This window comes from Zeus faber, assembly GCF_960531495.2.
Source record: "Zeus faber genome assembly, chromosome: 22".
NCBI classification, from domain to species: domain Eukaryota; kingdom Metazoa; phylum Chordata; class Actinopteri; order Zeiformes; family Zeidae; genus Zeus; species Zeus faber.
In genome coordinates this window covers 2580693-2595052 of record NC_137209.1, presented here as the reverse complement: position 1 = coordinate 2595052, position 14360 = coordinate 2580693, and the positions used below count along the sequence as shown (strand labels likewise).

The 14360-nt window shown below is 44.8% G+C and overlaps 1 protein-coding gene across 2 annotated transcripts in view; it reads right to left on the bottom strand.

The window, feature by feature from the left end:
- The window catches only part of ache (acetylcholinesterase (Yt blood group)), a 105257-nt gene that overhangs the window by 48368 nt on the left and 42529 nt on the right, over positions 1 to 14360 (bottom strand). For both annotated transcript variants that reach the window (XM_080023424.1, XM_080023425.1), the window contains exon 3: positions 5728 to 5951. In XM_080023424.1, the coding sequence (XP_079879550.1) occupies positions 5728 to 5951 (224 nt within the window). The remainder of the gene's footprint in view (positions 1 to 5727; positions 5952 to 14360) is intronic.

Sequence of the window (14360 nt, the reverse complement as noted above, 5' to 3'; positions counted from 1 at the left end):
CTAGCTTCCAGTGGCGCCCTCTGTCATGTTATCGGCGACTCGTTCTGCACCTACATTCCAGATGCAACAGGCAATATCTCCCATACGATTACACAGCTTAACTCCTTTCTCACAGATATGAAGGCTCACGACGTCCCTCCCCCCTTGGGGTGGGACTGGTGGTCCTGGCTCACAGACGGCGGCTGGCGTCTGTGGCTCCTTCATGCTGGCGCCATTGTCGTGGTGGGCTTGGGCCTCCTTTTGGTTTTATCATGTTGTATTGTTCCCCTTGCTCGCGCGGCCGTCACTAAACTTGTTTCTTCTGCTTTCGTCTTACGATCCCATTCCCTTATCCCTCGACTTCGACTCAGATGACGACAATTCCACAGCTTGCTAGGGACCTCTGTCCCTCTTCCCTTTATGATGGGGTCTCTTAAACCTTCGGGTGTGAGTCCCTTGATGTTCTCGGGTTCGCCGATGGAGGTTTTCTATATATCTGTCGACTATCTGCTTAATTTTTGAGTGCTAATGCTTTGCTGTTACTGTTATTTAGACATAATAGAATGATAGATAAAAATAGGTGAAAACAGCAAAATATTGTAAGTGTGTTCATATTTTGCTGTTTCTTTTAGATGATTTTCTTTCGTACTGTTGTTTAAATATAAACAAAAGGAGGGATATGTGTAGGCAAAATCCTCCTTTTTTCGCTTCCACAATAACATGTTTGCCAAGCACTATCTGAACAGCATGCACCCTAGGTAAGGACGCACTATTCCCATAACAAGGAACACCTGTGACCTGCTTGCAGAACGCACAAAGACACATATTTAAAGGCAAATTCTTACAAGGACTTCAAGGTCATCAACAGACAGGGCAGTGCATTACCCCACCCCAACTGTCTCACACATCTTCTTGTCGTGTCCACAAAACAGTCAGTTACAAGGCTTGGCTAGATGTGGTTCAGCCACAGCTGAACACATTGCTGTCCCTTCTCATTAAACTCTGCTAAGTCCGATGCTGTGCAGGGCTGTTCCAGCAGGGGACATATCAGGAGGTGCTCCATGGTCTGTGGTCCAGTGCCACAGTCACACACAACGTCCCCCATCAGGTATCCCCATTTGGCAAGAGTGGCTTTTGCACGTCCAACACCACATCTTAGTCTGTTAAGGCATTTCCACACTGCGTAGTTGGTGTCTGCTCCAGGATGCAGTGCCTCGCTCGCCTTTAGCTCCATTGTTGTTTCTGGTGGGAGGTTGTCAAGTCTTTCTTCCTACCGAGTGACTCTTTCACTGCTTGCGCTCGGTGTTCTGAGAGGTGGGACGCTCTTCAGGAAACTTTTCCTGGATTTAAGGTGGCTTTTGGCTGGCACATGGCCGAAGAAGGATGTCTTTGATCATTGGACTGTTGTCGCCGCTCTTTCTTGCTTGCTGCATTTCGTCGTATCTCTGGTGAGGCTATGCCTGCCAGGATGTATAGCCGGTCTGTAGGTGTTGGTTTCAGGCAGCCAGTGATAAGGCGGCAGCTAGCATTGAGGGCGGGGTCCAACTTCTTGGCATGGGCAGCTCGCTCCCATACTGACCAGGCATACTCGGCAGCTGAGTAGCAGAGAGCCAGTGCGGTTGCTTTCAGAGTCTGTGGATTAGCACCCCAGGTTGTTCCAGTGAGCTTGCGGGTGATGTTGTTCCTCGAACTCACTTTACACTTGGTCTTCACAATGTGAGTCTTAAAAGAGAGGCATCTGTCCAGGGTTACCCCTAGGTAGACCGGGTGCTCACAATGTTCGAGGGAGGTTCCTTACCAGTTGACCTTCAGTTGGCGCTTGGCTTCACGATTTCTCAGGTGGAAGGCACACACCTGTGTCTTAGATGGATTTGCACGTAGGTGGTTCTCTTCATAGTAAGGTGTTAGCTCTGCCATAGCATTGGAGAGTCTGTCTTCCACAACTTTGAAGTCAGTGGCTTGTGCACCTATGCCAAGGTCGTCTGCATAGATGAAGCGGCGAGTGTCTGCACTTTTTGGTTGGTCGTTGGTGTAGATGTTAAAGAGAAGTGGTGCAAGCACACTTCCCTGTGGAAGGCCATTATTGAGTCTTCGCCACCTGCTTTTCTTTCCTCCAAGCTCAACAAAAAAGTTCCTGTTTTCAAGCATGCTTTCGATCAGTTCTGTCAGACGGATGTCCCTTGTGGTCTCCAGGATCTTGCTGAGGAGACGTCTGTGGTTGACTGTGTCATAAGCAGCTGAGAGGTCGACAAGCACCACACCAGTTACCATCCCTTCCTCATAGCCGTCTTCGATGTACTCAGTGAGGTTGAGTACTTGGCTAGTTGTCGACTTGCCAGGGCGGAAACCTGCTTGTTCAGGGATGAGGCGTTCTTCAACAAAGGTGCCAATTCTCTTGAGGATCAGACATTCGAAAAGCTTGTCGGTATGACTCAAAAGTGCGATTGGTCTGAAGTTCTTGGGAGCGGATGGATCTTTCCCAAGTTTCAGCAGTGCTATAATGTAGGCTTTCTTCCAGATGTTAGGGAGTTTGTGTGTTGTTTAGCACTCATTGTAAAGCTGTAGAAGCCATGTCTTTGCCTTGTGACCGAAGTGCCTGATCTGTTCGGTTGCGATGTTATCCAATCCGATTGCCTTTCCTGGTTTGAGGGTAGAGATTCCCCCTCCCAGCTCTTCCATAGTAAGCTGTCTTGTAAAAGCAGGGTCCTCCATGTATTTCTTGCGGTTCAGCTTGGTCTTTTTCCCTCTCTTTCCACTCTTTCCATTCAAGAGCAATTGGTTGGCAACTTGGTTGGCAGTGACTTTTGGGTGCTGAGGAGCTGCTTTAGGATCACCCCCTAGCTTGTGAATAAGTGTCCATGCTTTCTTGCTATTTTTTGACATGTCTGTGGACTCAATAAGAGCATTCCAGGTCTTGCTTCGCTCTTGGGCAATGTTTTCCATCACCTTCTCAGCTTGGGCAGATGTTTCATCTGAGATGGGATCTGCTTCAAACATGCTGACATAGTTGTCATAGAGTCCTGCACAGTCCTTTGAAAGCCCAGGTATATATTCAACTCTACAGCCTCGTGGGATGTGTTTCCAAGCAGTTTTCAAAAGGTTAGCAAATTGTTCCAGGTTAGCAAATTGGTCGTCGTTCTTGCTAACTGGTATTATATTTTTGATTTTCTCTTCCAGCTCGTTGGTGAAGCCTTTCCAGTCTGCTTTCTTGTAGTTGAAACGCCTTTTAAACGGCACGATGGTTAGGACTACAGCTGCATTAATTTGGATCCCAATGGGACGGTGTTGGCTTGATGGAATAGGGTCCAGCACAGTCTTTTTACACAGTCCACACAGTTACTTGTGACCATGGTGAGGTCTGGATTATAGCCACGTTTCCAGCAAGCACTGAAAAACGAGTGTGGTAGCTTGGGGTCATGGATAAGACTTAGTTGGTTAGTATCCATCCAGTCCTCTACTGCTTCGTTCATTTCAGGGTAGCCCCACTGGGTGCTGTGGCTATTGAAGTCCCCAATGATGATCTGTGGTTTGCTGTGTACTTTGGGGATTGGCTGGGAAAATATAAAGTCTACAGGTGGTGGTTTATAGACAGATGTTACTACAGCACTGCTTAGCTCAACGGATAGGACTTCGATGTCGTGGTCGTCTGACATATCTGTATCTTCTATAGCTAACCCTGTTTTTACAAATATAGCACTGCCGTACTGCGGGTAAGGTCGCTCAGTGGCCAGGACCATTCCTGGTATGGTGGGGCGGTTATTTTCACTCCCTCTGTGAGTCTCTTGCAAGCAGAGAACATCACAGTGTTGCTTGCTGCATAGATCGGCTAAGATGGTTTGTTTTGCAGAGGAGAACCCTTCAATGTTCACAGATATGACTGTCAATGCTGGTCTTGAGGAGGTTCCTCGTTTCCGACATCGACCTTTGTGTCTATCTCTGTCTGCTAAATGCAATGCAATGCAATGCAATGCAATATCTCCAGGCATGATGTTTTCTCTTGTGTTCTGTAGCTTTGTGGCTTGTAGCTTACAGCTTTCAGCGTAGCTTGTAACTGCTGCTTGTAGTGGTGATCTTGCCGATATCGTCGATCTCATCAATACTCCCAGGGCCGCGACGTGGACGCTCCTTTCTTGGCCCCTCTCACACATCGCACCACATATATACACGTGTACTACCTGTATCCAGCAGGGACGGGGGAGCTCGACTACAGGCTGCGTCCTGCCATTCGCTCTCTCCCTCTCCTCTCTTTGCAAAGACTAAGTCTGTTCCTCTAAAATAAATATACACACAACAACAAATTTGTTCACGATCCTTAATTACAGAAATTACCACGACAGAACTGGGACACCAGAACTCACTGTTGAGCCTTTTAGAGGTGTAGCAAGCCTAATTAATTGAAACATGAACATGGCCACCTGCTCCATGGGCACCTCAGGGAAATATACAATAAGCTTGTTGCCATTGTTGTAGCTCAGTAGTCAACCAGTGTGTGAAGTTGTTTGGCATGACTGGGATTCTGTGTGTAACCCTCTAATTTCAGTGCAATACAATTTCAGATCAACTGTATTATTGTTTGCAATAGTTTTTATGATATAAAACTAAAATGAAAACTTTAAATAGTACAGAAAACAAAACTAATTTGAAAAGCTGCAACTAAAAGAATGTTGTCATAAGAATGAGGTGTTCCTTTTTTACGCCGCCCCCTCAAGTAGCAGAAAGGCTACTTGAGCGGGCGGTGTAAAAAAGGAACTGCTACAGTGGCAGATGGTACAGACAGCTGCGGTGGAAACATCTTTCACAGAGGGCGGCTAATGTTTTTAGACTCATGGTTCTTTATTTTTCTTCTTTTTTTTGCTTGATGGGGCAGTTAACTGCAGTCCTAGAAATTATGTGGTACTGGAAATTGTTGTTTGGTCAAAGTATTTATTTTTTATTCAGGGAAATGAAGTGGATGAAGACTCAAGGCAGTTCATCTTAGAATATTTTTTTCTGTTGGTTAAAAAAATCGATCCATCCGTGACAGTTGTATGCCTGGACAGTTGGTTTTGTTTGCCTCCAATTACTCAGGGGCAAATTCACAAATAATGGATTGCGGCCGCTTATAGCACAATGAACTGCGCAGCAATTTGCGGCCGCTATCTGCTCCGTCTTAGCATCCAATACACAAAGGATATCACGCTAGTGATATGACAGCGCAAATACGCCCATAAGGTTTTGTCTCTGATCACAATTATCCCTGTGGCAAAGTAATAATCTGTGCATCTGTGTGTCAGTGGGGAGGGGGCGTGTCCATTGGAGAGTCATTACGCATTTATGCCACTTGCCTGTTTAACGAATTATCAGTCTTAAATAAATATAAAACTTAAGATAAATGTCACACAGTAGTTATTTTGATTTAGTGTTAATACTGTGTAGTGTTAATGTCAAATGTAAGGAATTTCTTGGGAGGGGCTGCGCCGGCACTATGCTAATTCCTAACGGGGGGGCAGGGGGGGGCGGTGGGATTGAAAATAATGGAAATTGCCCCTCCCCGTTAAGTACAGGGAGACCAGGGATTTTGTGATCAGACACACAGGGAAACCCCCAACCGTTGGGAGCTCCATGCACATCTGATCACAAAATCCCCATTGAGCGTTACGCATACCCCGTTGGCGGTCCCCCGTACATTACCCGCTTAGATGAGTCCTGCCCTTTCATGTCATTCCTGTCTTATCTGGCCTGCACCATGAATTCATGAAAGAACCTTACCTGTTTGGGGTTACCGCCAAAGAAGTGTATGTTGTCCTGGACCCACTGGAGAGCCATTCTCTGGTCCAACAAGCCAACGTTACCAGGGGCTTCGGATGAGCCATGCAGAGCCAGGAAGCCGAAGGCGCCGATCCGATAGTTCATAGAAACCACTATGACTGTCTCGGTGTGGGCCAGATAGCGGCCATCATACACATCCAGTGAGGAGGAACCACTGTAGAATCCTGCAAATGGTAAATACAGTATTTTATTAAGGATTATCATAATTGCAAAGCAAGTATAAAACTAAATATAGCCCTAAGTGGCAATTGGTGGGTCAAAACAAAATAGTTTTGGGTGTGTCACGGCTGACCTAGGCTCCTCTCCCCACCTGCTTTTCACCTCAGCGTTCCCTTCTGTGTCTGTTCCCCATTTCCTATCATCCCTCTTCTCTATGTCACATGAAGTGTGGAGTCTGTGGAAGACTGCATTCAACACCCAAGTGGGAATTATGTATATTACCTGGTTCTGCTATTTGGACTTTCCAATGCGTGTGTGGTAGTGGGGTGGGGTGTGGTTTTGGCACCATTTGCAGGTGAACAGTGGCTCAACTAGAATGGCAGCTAATGGAGATTGAGCTGAATAACAGATACTTTCAAAGCTTGAATGTGTCTCTCCTGACAGTGAGGCTGGACGGCAACATCAGAACAAGGGTGACATTTTCTGAACCTGTATTTGTATTGTGCGTAAAACTTATCTTTATATGATGTTGATTCTGTTTGGTGTTGAAAAAAGTGCTGAGTTTCTCCTGCCTAACTTACTCCATGTCAATTACTCTGAAAATGCACAGACGTGTCATAGAACATTTCACGTTAAGAATCTTTCTTTCCTGGGTTAAATCATCTCTGAGGGGCACAATGAAATAGATCCTGCCAAGATAATGCAATGGTAGATTGGCCCCAACCTACCACACATAAGAAATGCAGCATGCTCTGGGGTTTGCTAACTTCTACTGCTTCTTCATTCACAGTTACAGCGCCTTTGCGGTACCCCTCACTGTACTAATTTCTTGTGCCACTACCTTCTCATGATTGTCATGAGGCTGGCAGGGCCTTCCTGGAGCTCAAGCATAGTTTCACCTTGGCTCCCATTGTTATCCACCCTGATTCTGCTCTCCAGTTTGCAGTAGATTTGGACGCCTCAGATGTGGGGGCTGTTCTTTCCAAGCATTCCTCCAAGGACCAGAAGCTCCATCCTTGGGCCTTCTTCTCTCACTGACTCTCCTTGAGAGAGAAAAATGATGACTCCAGCAACAGGTAATTCCTGCTGCCGATGGCCTTGGAAGACTGGAGACATTGGTTGGAGGGGGCTGAGCAACATTTCCTAGTATGGACTGACCAGAAGAGTTTGGGAGTACAGACGGTTTAACTAGCAACAAGCAAGATGGAGGTATATTTCAACCTCTCCTATTGCCCATGTTCCAAAAATGGCAAACCAGATGCTCTCAGCCCGGAAGAGACCGGCCTGGAAGACATGCCACGTCAACCTGAACCCATCATATCTACCACATGTTTTCTCTGCGGTCACCTGGGAAGTTAAGGCAGCGATCAAGGATGGCTTAGGTCAGCAACGTGACGCCTGCAAAATGCATGTTTGTTCCTGAAGTTGTTTGGTTCCAGGATTTGCAGTACATCATTCCTCTAAGATAAGCTTCAGGCTCACTCCACTTTGGGAACAGCAGCTGCCAGCAATTAGAGTCCCGCATATAAGCTCTGCTGTTCCCTTCCTCTGGTGCCAGATCATCTTCGACAACTGACTATGCTTCTAGCCTCTCTCCTATGTTCCCTTGTTAACGGTTTCGGATCTTCCAGTCCGACCAGCTCCTGTTTGTCAGCCACCAGCTTCCTCTGCCAACGTGTCTGCCTGTTCTCCCTGGATTTACCTGAGCCTGTACCTTTCCCCAGTCTGCAGTAAAAACTCTGTTAAAACTTCTGTCTGTCTCCCGTGTCTACATTTGGGTTCTGTTGCCAGTATACCTAAGGTCAAAACAGCCCACCGCCAAGCAGAGTATGATCTGTTTGACAGACGTGTTTTCCAGATCTACTTTTAGATGACAAGTTTAGTACCTCAATATTCTATCTAAATTAGGGATTTTAACAACTAATCAACTATCGATTAATTGCTTATAAGTATTTAATCGATTAAGATTGTCTTATTGATAAGAACTGAAAAAACTGCAGTCTTGTAATTGTATCAACAGGAGTCATTATGGCGCAGGGCTTTGAGAAAAATATTACCCAGCCAGGAAATTGTAGTATTCACCGGACCGACAGGGGGCAGTCGAGAATAAAAAATGCCCAGTGAGGGAGAAAGAGAGAGAGAGAGAGAGATAGCTCTTGCCCTCTCCACTCAGAGCTGTCCAGTAACCACAGGTGACTTCCCCGCTTTACAGTCCCGTGCAGAGACTATTAAAAGGGGAAGGTTCTCAAAAAAAAGAAAAGACATGAAAATAAAAAAAAAGAAAGAAAATATCTAGCTCCAGTGCTCTGCATTTTTCCACTGTGGGCAAACAGAGCAGCACTCCGGAGCGGATCACCACTCCAGAGTGCTGAATAATTTATTTATTTTTCCTCCAGACAGTGGCACATGAAGGCTCCCATGCCTGTCTTTTTATTTTAGATCTATTTCTTTTCGTTCGTTTCCGACATGTATGAAACAATTTTTCTAAACACAACTGAGTTAAGCAACTTTCGAGATCCGTTCCGTTCCGTTTTGTCCCCACTGTCAGGACAGTGATTATTGGCGATCAAATAATCCACATAATAGAGAATACAAATATTATTCACCACCCGACCAAAGCTTCTCGAGAATTGACATTTTCTTGACAAGTAACTCTGTAATGTCCAAAATCACTAATCCTGAAATCCACTCTATTGTAATCTCCGATCACGGGCCGATTAGTTTCAACCTCTTAATTGAAAGTGGTGGTTTAACACCTCGCTTTTGACAGATAAAGAATTTAACCATTTATTTTCCATAGAATTCACTTCCTTCATTGAAATGACTCTGCAGAAATATCACAATCCTTATTCTGGGAAACGGCTATGGCAGTTATAAGAAGTAGTATTATTTCTTTCGCCAATGACAAGAAGAGGAAAGGATAAGAATGCCAAAATAAACTACAACAACGTTTAAAAGACTTGCACTCCCAACAAGCCCACCCACCCACTGAGAAAATCCGAAATGAGATCCGGACAATTACATCTCAACTTGATAATATCAGCCATCAAAATACACAATTCTGCAACGAACAAGAGCAAATTATTTTGAATTTAGTGACAAAACAGGTAAATTTCTTGCCAATCAATTTAAATGCGAAAGAGAAAAATCAAAGATCCACAGGGTAGGATAACATACACCCCACAAGACTTCAATAACATATTCAGAGACTTTTATAATAAGCTATATCACTCAGATAATGAATCAAATATATGAAACATTAACTAATTTCTTGATGATATTGACTTCCCTAAACTTTCCACAGAGCAGGCTATCACATCAGATCAACCGCTGACTCTATAAGAACTCAGGAAAGCTCTCTTCTCTATGCCTAACAATACCACAGCACCTGGATCAAATGGCTACCCAGTGGAATTCTATAAACACTTCTGGCCACTTATATCCCCATTATTCATCAGAATGGTTACAGCGATTAAGTCAACCTCCACTATGCCTCTGGACATATTGGTCTCATTTCGGTTTGGCTCAAACCCTCACCTCCAGCTATAGACCCATAAGCCAAATTAATTGCGATTTAAAGATTATTAGTGAAACACTAACCAACAGAATAGAAAAAGTAAATCCATTCATACTTCACCCAGACCAAACAGGCAAACCTATGGCAGAAAGTCATCCAGCAATATGTGTTATTGCCTCTTGAGATGCCAAAAAGGCATTTGCCAGAGTGAATTGGAAATATCTCTTTTCCACCCAAAACAAATTTGGCTTTGGAGAGTCACTCATTCAATGGATCAGAATCCTGTACAACTCACCATCTGCTTCTGTCATCACCAACTTGTTTTTAATATAACTCTACAATGCAGCACAAGACAAGGATGTCTGCTCTCCCCTTTACTATTCACCATCTTTATTGAATCCTTGGTGGCGGCCATTCGTCAAAACTAATATTGTTGGCATATAGACAGGAAACTCTTCACAAAATCGGTTTGCATGCAGACGACATTTTGTTGTACTTACGGAACCCAATATCACCCCTATTGGAAGTGTTCAATTTTATATCTAAATACACAGCTATCTCAGACTATTCAATAAAGTAAACTAAAACCATGGTACCAGTCAGTGGGGAGGACTGGAATGCTGTAACCCAGAAACTTCCCTTGACCATCACAACGACAACATTAGATACCTTGGTATTGATATCTCCACCAATCTGTCAGATTTGTTTACCCTTAACTTTACTCCATTGCTAGAATCCATTTAAGAAGATGGATTTGATGGAACAGCCTACCCATCTCACTAATTGGTAGGACAGCAGCAGTGAAAATGAATATACTACCAAAGATACACTATACCGCGTTCCAAATTATTATGCAAATTGGATTTAAGTGTCCTAAACATTAAATGTTTTGTTTTTCAAGTAAACTCATTGATGGTATTGTGTCTCAGGGCTCTTTGGATCACTGAAATCAATCTCAGACACCTGTGATAATTAGTTTGCCAGGTGAGCCCAATTAAAGGAAAACTACTTAAGAGGGACGTTCCACATTATTAAGCAGGCCACAGGTGTCAAGCAAAATGGGAAAGAAAAAGGACCTCTCTGCTGCCGAAAAGCGCCAAATAGTGGGATGCCTTGGACAATGTATGAAAACATTAGATATTTCACAAAAACTTAAGCGTGATCATCGTACCGTGAAGAGATTTGTGGCTGATGAGCACAGATGGGTTTGTGCCAGACAAATTCATCAGATTAAGAGAGTATTTGAAGCTGCTGGTGCCTCTGGAGTCCCGCGAACCTCAAGGTGTAAGATCCTCCAGAGGCTTGCAGTTGTGCATAAACCTACTATTTGGCCACCCCTAACCAATGCTCACAAGCAGAAACGGTTGCAGTGGGCCCAGAAATACATAAAGACTAATTTTCAAACAGTCTTGTTTACTGATGAGTACCGTGCAACCCTGGATGGTCCAGATGGATGGAGTCAGGGGAAGAGAGCTGGTAGGCCCCTTTAGGGTCCCTGAAGGTGTGAAAATGACCTCGGCAAAGTATATGGAGTATTTCTATATAGTATTTCTGACTGACCACTTTCTTCCATGGTACAATAAGAAGAACCGTGCCTTCCGTAGCAAAATCATCCTCATGCAGGACAATGCACCATCTCATCTGCGAAGAATACCTCTGGGTCATTGTCTCCGATGGGCATAAAAGGAGAGAAACTCATGGTGTGGCCCCCATCCTCCCCTGACCTCAACCCTATTGAGAACCTTTGGAGCATCCTCAATCAAAAGATCTATGAGGGTGGGAGGCAGTTCACATCAAAGCAGCAGCTCTGGGAGGCTATTCTGACATCCTGCAAAGGAATTCAAGCAGAAACTCTCCAAAAACTCACAAGTTCAATGGATGCAAGAATTGTGAAGGTGATATCAAAGAAGGGGTCCTATGTTAACATGTAACTTGGCCTGTTAAGATGTTTTTGATTGAAATGGATTTTGATTTCAGTAAATATGACCTCCTAATGCTCAAATTCAACAAATGACCATTTTCAGTTCTTTACAACCTATAAAATGTTTTGAAACTCTATTGTGCATAATCATTTGGAACAGTGCGTTTTGAGTTTTTTATTTTTGAAAAAAATATTGTTATCATTGGGAGGTTTGTTCAATAACATTCAAATTATACCCTTAACGGTTGAAATATCATTTGCATGATAATTTGGAACGCGATGCCTATGTATATACTGTATATATTTTCAATGACCCCTGTCCAACCAACAGTACATTGGTTTAATACTCTAGACTCAATAACCAATAATTCTATTGGAAATACAAGAAACCAATAATTAAATTAGCAACACTACAGATAAACAACACTACAGAAAAAACAAGATTTAGCAAACCATCTTCAATATGTAATTGATTAATTACAACCAGAGCAACAATTGGGCCATGGAAGGAGAGACATTGACAAACAGAATGTCAGGAGTAATCAATATCTGATCTCCCATTTCTTACTGAATCAATAAGGAAACATAATTGCTTAAAAAAAAAAACATTAATCGCAATGACTCTGTCAGCCTGGTGGAGATTCCTCAAACTCAGTGGTCCATCTCCAAACAATTCACTCCAATCTGGCACAATCCGGATTTTCTGGTTAAAAACAGACCAATAATCTTCAGTTCTTGGAAAAGACAAGGAATAACTCATCCGGAACACACTTTTGAAAACAATTGGCTTATATCCTCCCCAAACTTAACCCAAAGGTATCGGCGGCCACAGCTTCCTTCAATTTCTTCAACTCCAGTAGTTAAAAAAATCTATTTTCCAGAATATATAAAATTTTATTAAAAACTAAATATTATTTTTAATTATTAGTTAATATTATAAATTATATATTAATTAATTATTATTATTTTTACCTACCATGAAATGGGAAAGAGACCTTGCTGTTTCCACCGATATCAACCTGTGGAAGCTTATTTGAAACACCTTTTCTATGACCCGCAATCCCAAAATGCAACTCATCCAATTTAAGATTGTGCACAGAGTTCATATCACCCAACACAAAATGTTCAAAATGGGTTTTGTGGATAAAGAAATTGGCTCTCACTGTTTCCTTGATACCAGAGATGACTACTCTCATGCCATCTGGCTCTGCCCTATTATTGAAACATTCTGGACCAACATCACCAAGAAGCTATAGACCCTTCCTGGTCACAGCATTCCAGTCTCCCTGACTGTATGTCTCCTCAGTGACCTCTCCTCAGTTGACCCACCACTTAAACACAACTAACCCATTTTGATTGCCCAAACAATTGCCAAGAAAATACAGTAATATTACTGAATTGGAAAAACAGCAATAATTTCACCACGCCCAATGGTTACATTTATTGATAGAATACATCTCAATGGAGAAACTATTCGCAATATCCAAAAATAAAGTTTATTCATTTAATGAAAAATGGGCTGCTTTTATCACTGACATAACTCCATCCAATACACTTGAGTCTTCCTGAGTCGGGGCACTGTATGGGTGCATTGGGGCATGTGGGGGTCCCCCTGGTCTCACCAGGGCTCTATGGTTGGGTGGGTGCCCGACAGCTGTGGGGACGTCCGTGGCACTTAGTCCTGTGGTCATCGGGGGGTCCCGGGGTCCCACAGGGGTGTTAGGGGGGCCGGGAGGTGACGCCCACTCTTGTTCATGGGTTGAACTGGCCTGTCTCCATATACTTGAGTCTTCCTAAATCAGGGCACCGTATGGGTGCTTTGGGGCATGTGGGGGTCCCCCTGGTCTCACCGGGGCTCTATGGTTGGGTGGGTGCCCGACAGCTGTCTGGACGTCCGTGGTGCTTTGTCCTGTGGTCATGGGGGGGTCCCGGGGTCCCACAGGGGTGTTAGGGGGTCCGGGTGGTGGCGCCCACTCTTCTTCCTGGGTTGAACTGGCCTGTCTCCATGGGGGGGGGGGGGGGGGGGTGCTCGTGGGTGGTGCCTGCGGCTATTGGTTTGAGGAGTAGTTGCAGGTTGCAGGGTCGGGTCATGGCCCTGTAGTTGGTGGGTTGGTGCATTGCTGGGGTCGCCCGCCCCACGGGCGGGGTGGTGGGGCTTGCATGTCCCTCTGCATCCCATAGGGGAGGTGACGCGTCCGGGGCTGGCTAGGTGTTCCATCTGGTCTTTTGAGCCGGGTGGGGACCTGAGCCTGGCCGGGTGTGCACGGCGCAGGGCTCACCATGTGGTCTCCTTTGGTAATGGGCGGACTCCTGTCGTTTCACCGGGCTGCCTGGGTACCTACCTGTCCTGTGGCGCTCGGGGGGCGGGCTGTGGGTGGGGGGGCTGTCTGCCGCCCTCTGTTCTTTTGTCCACATGCACAGCTGGGGGCTGACCAGGGTGCGGTGGGCGGCTGTGGGCCTTTGCTCCTGCTACACAGCTTCTCTGCGGCGGGTGCTCCGGGTGGTGGAGGGCCCATATATCTGCCGGCCTGCTGGCATGGCTAACATCCAGGTGCCCTGCGCTGAGCACACTCGGCTATGTGGATGGGCGCTTGGGGCTTGTCACGCCATCGGCAACTGCTTTGAACACACTCCACCACCCTCCTGGTTGTATCCCCCTCCTTTTATTCCTCATTTACTGCCATAACTATGACAGGAAGAGATGATGACAATTGCTGCTCCAGTTTTCCTGGACCTACTGTAATTAACTCAGTTTTTTCAGTACATGTCATCCGATGTTTGTGTGTTTCCGTGTACATGTTGTTGTTTGTTTCTGTGTTTGTGTTATTCCATGTACATGTTGTTGTTTGGTTCTATGTTTATTTGTGTGTTAAAATAGTTCACCAAAGAGGGGGATTGGTAGCGGTTCTGTACAACAAATAACTGTGCTCTTGTCATCCTACAGGTCATCCACAGGACAGAGTAATTGCAGCAATT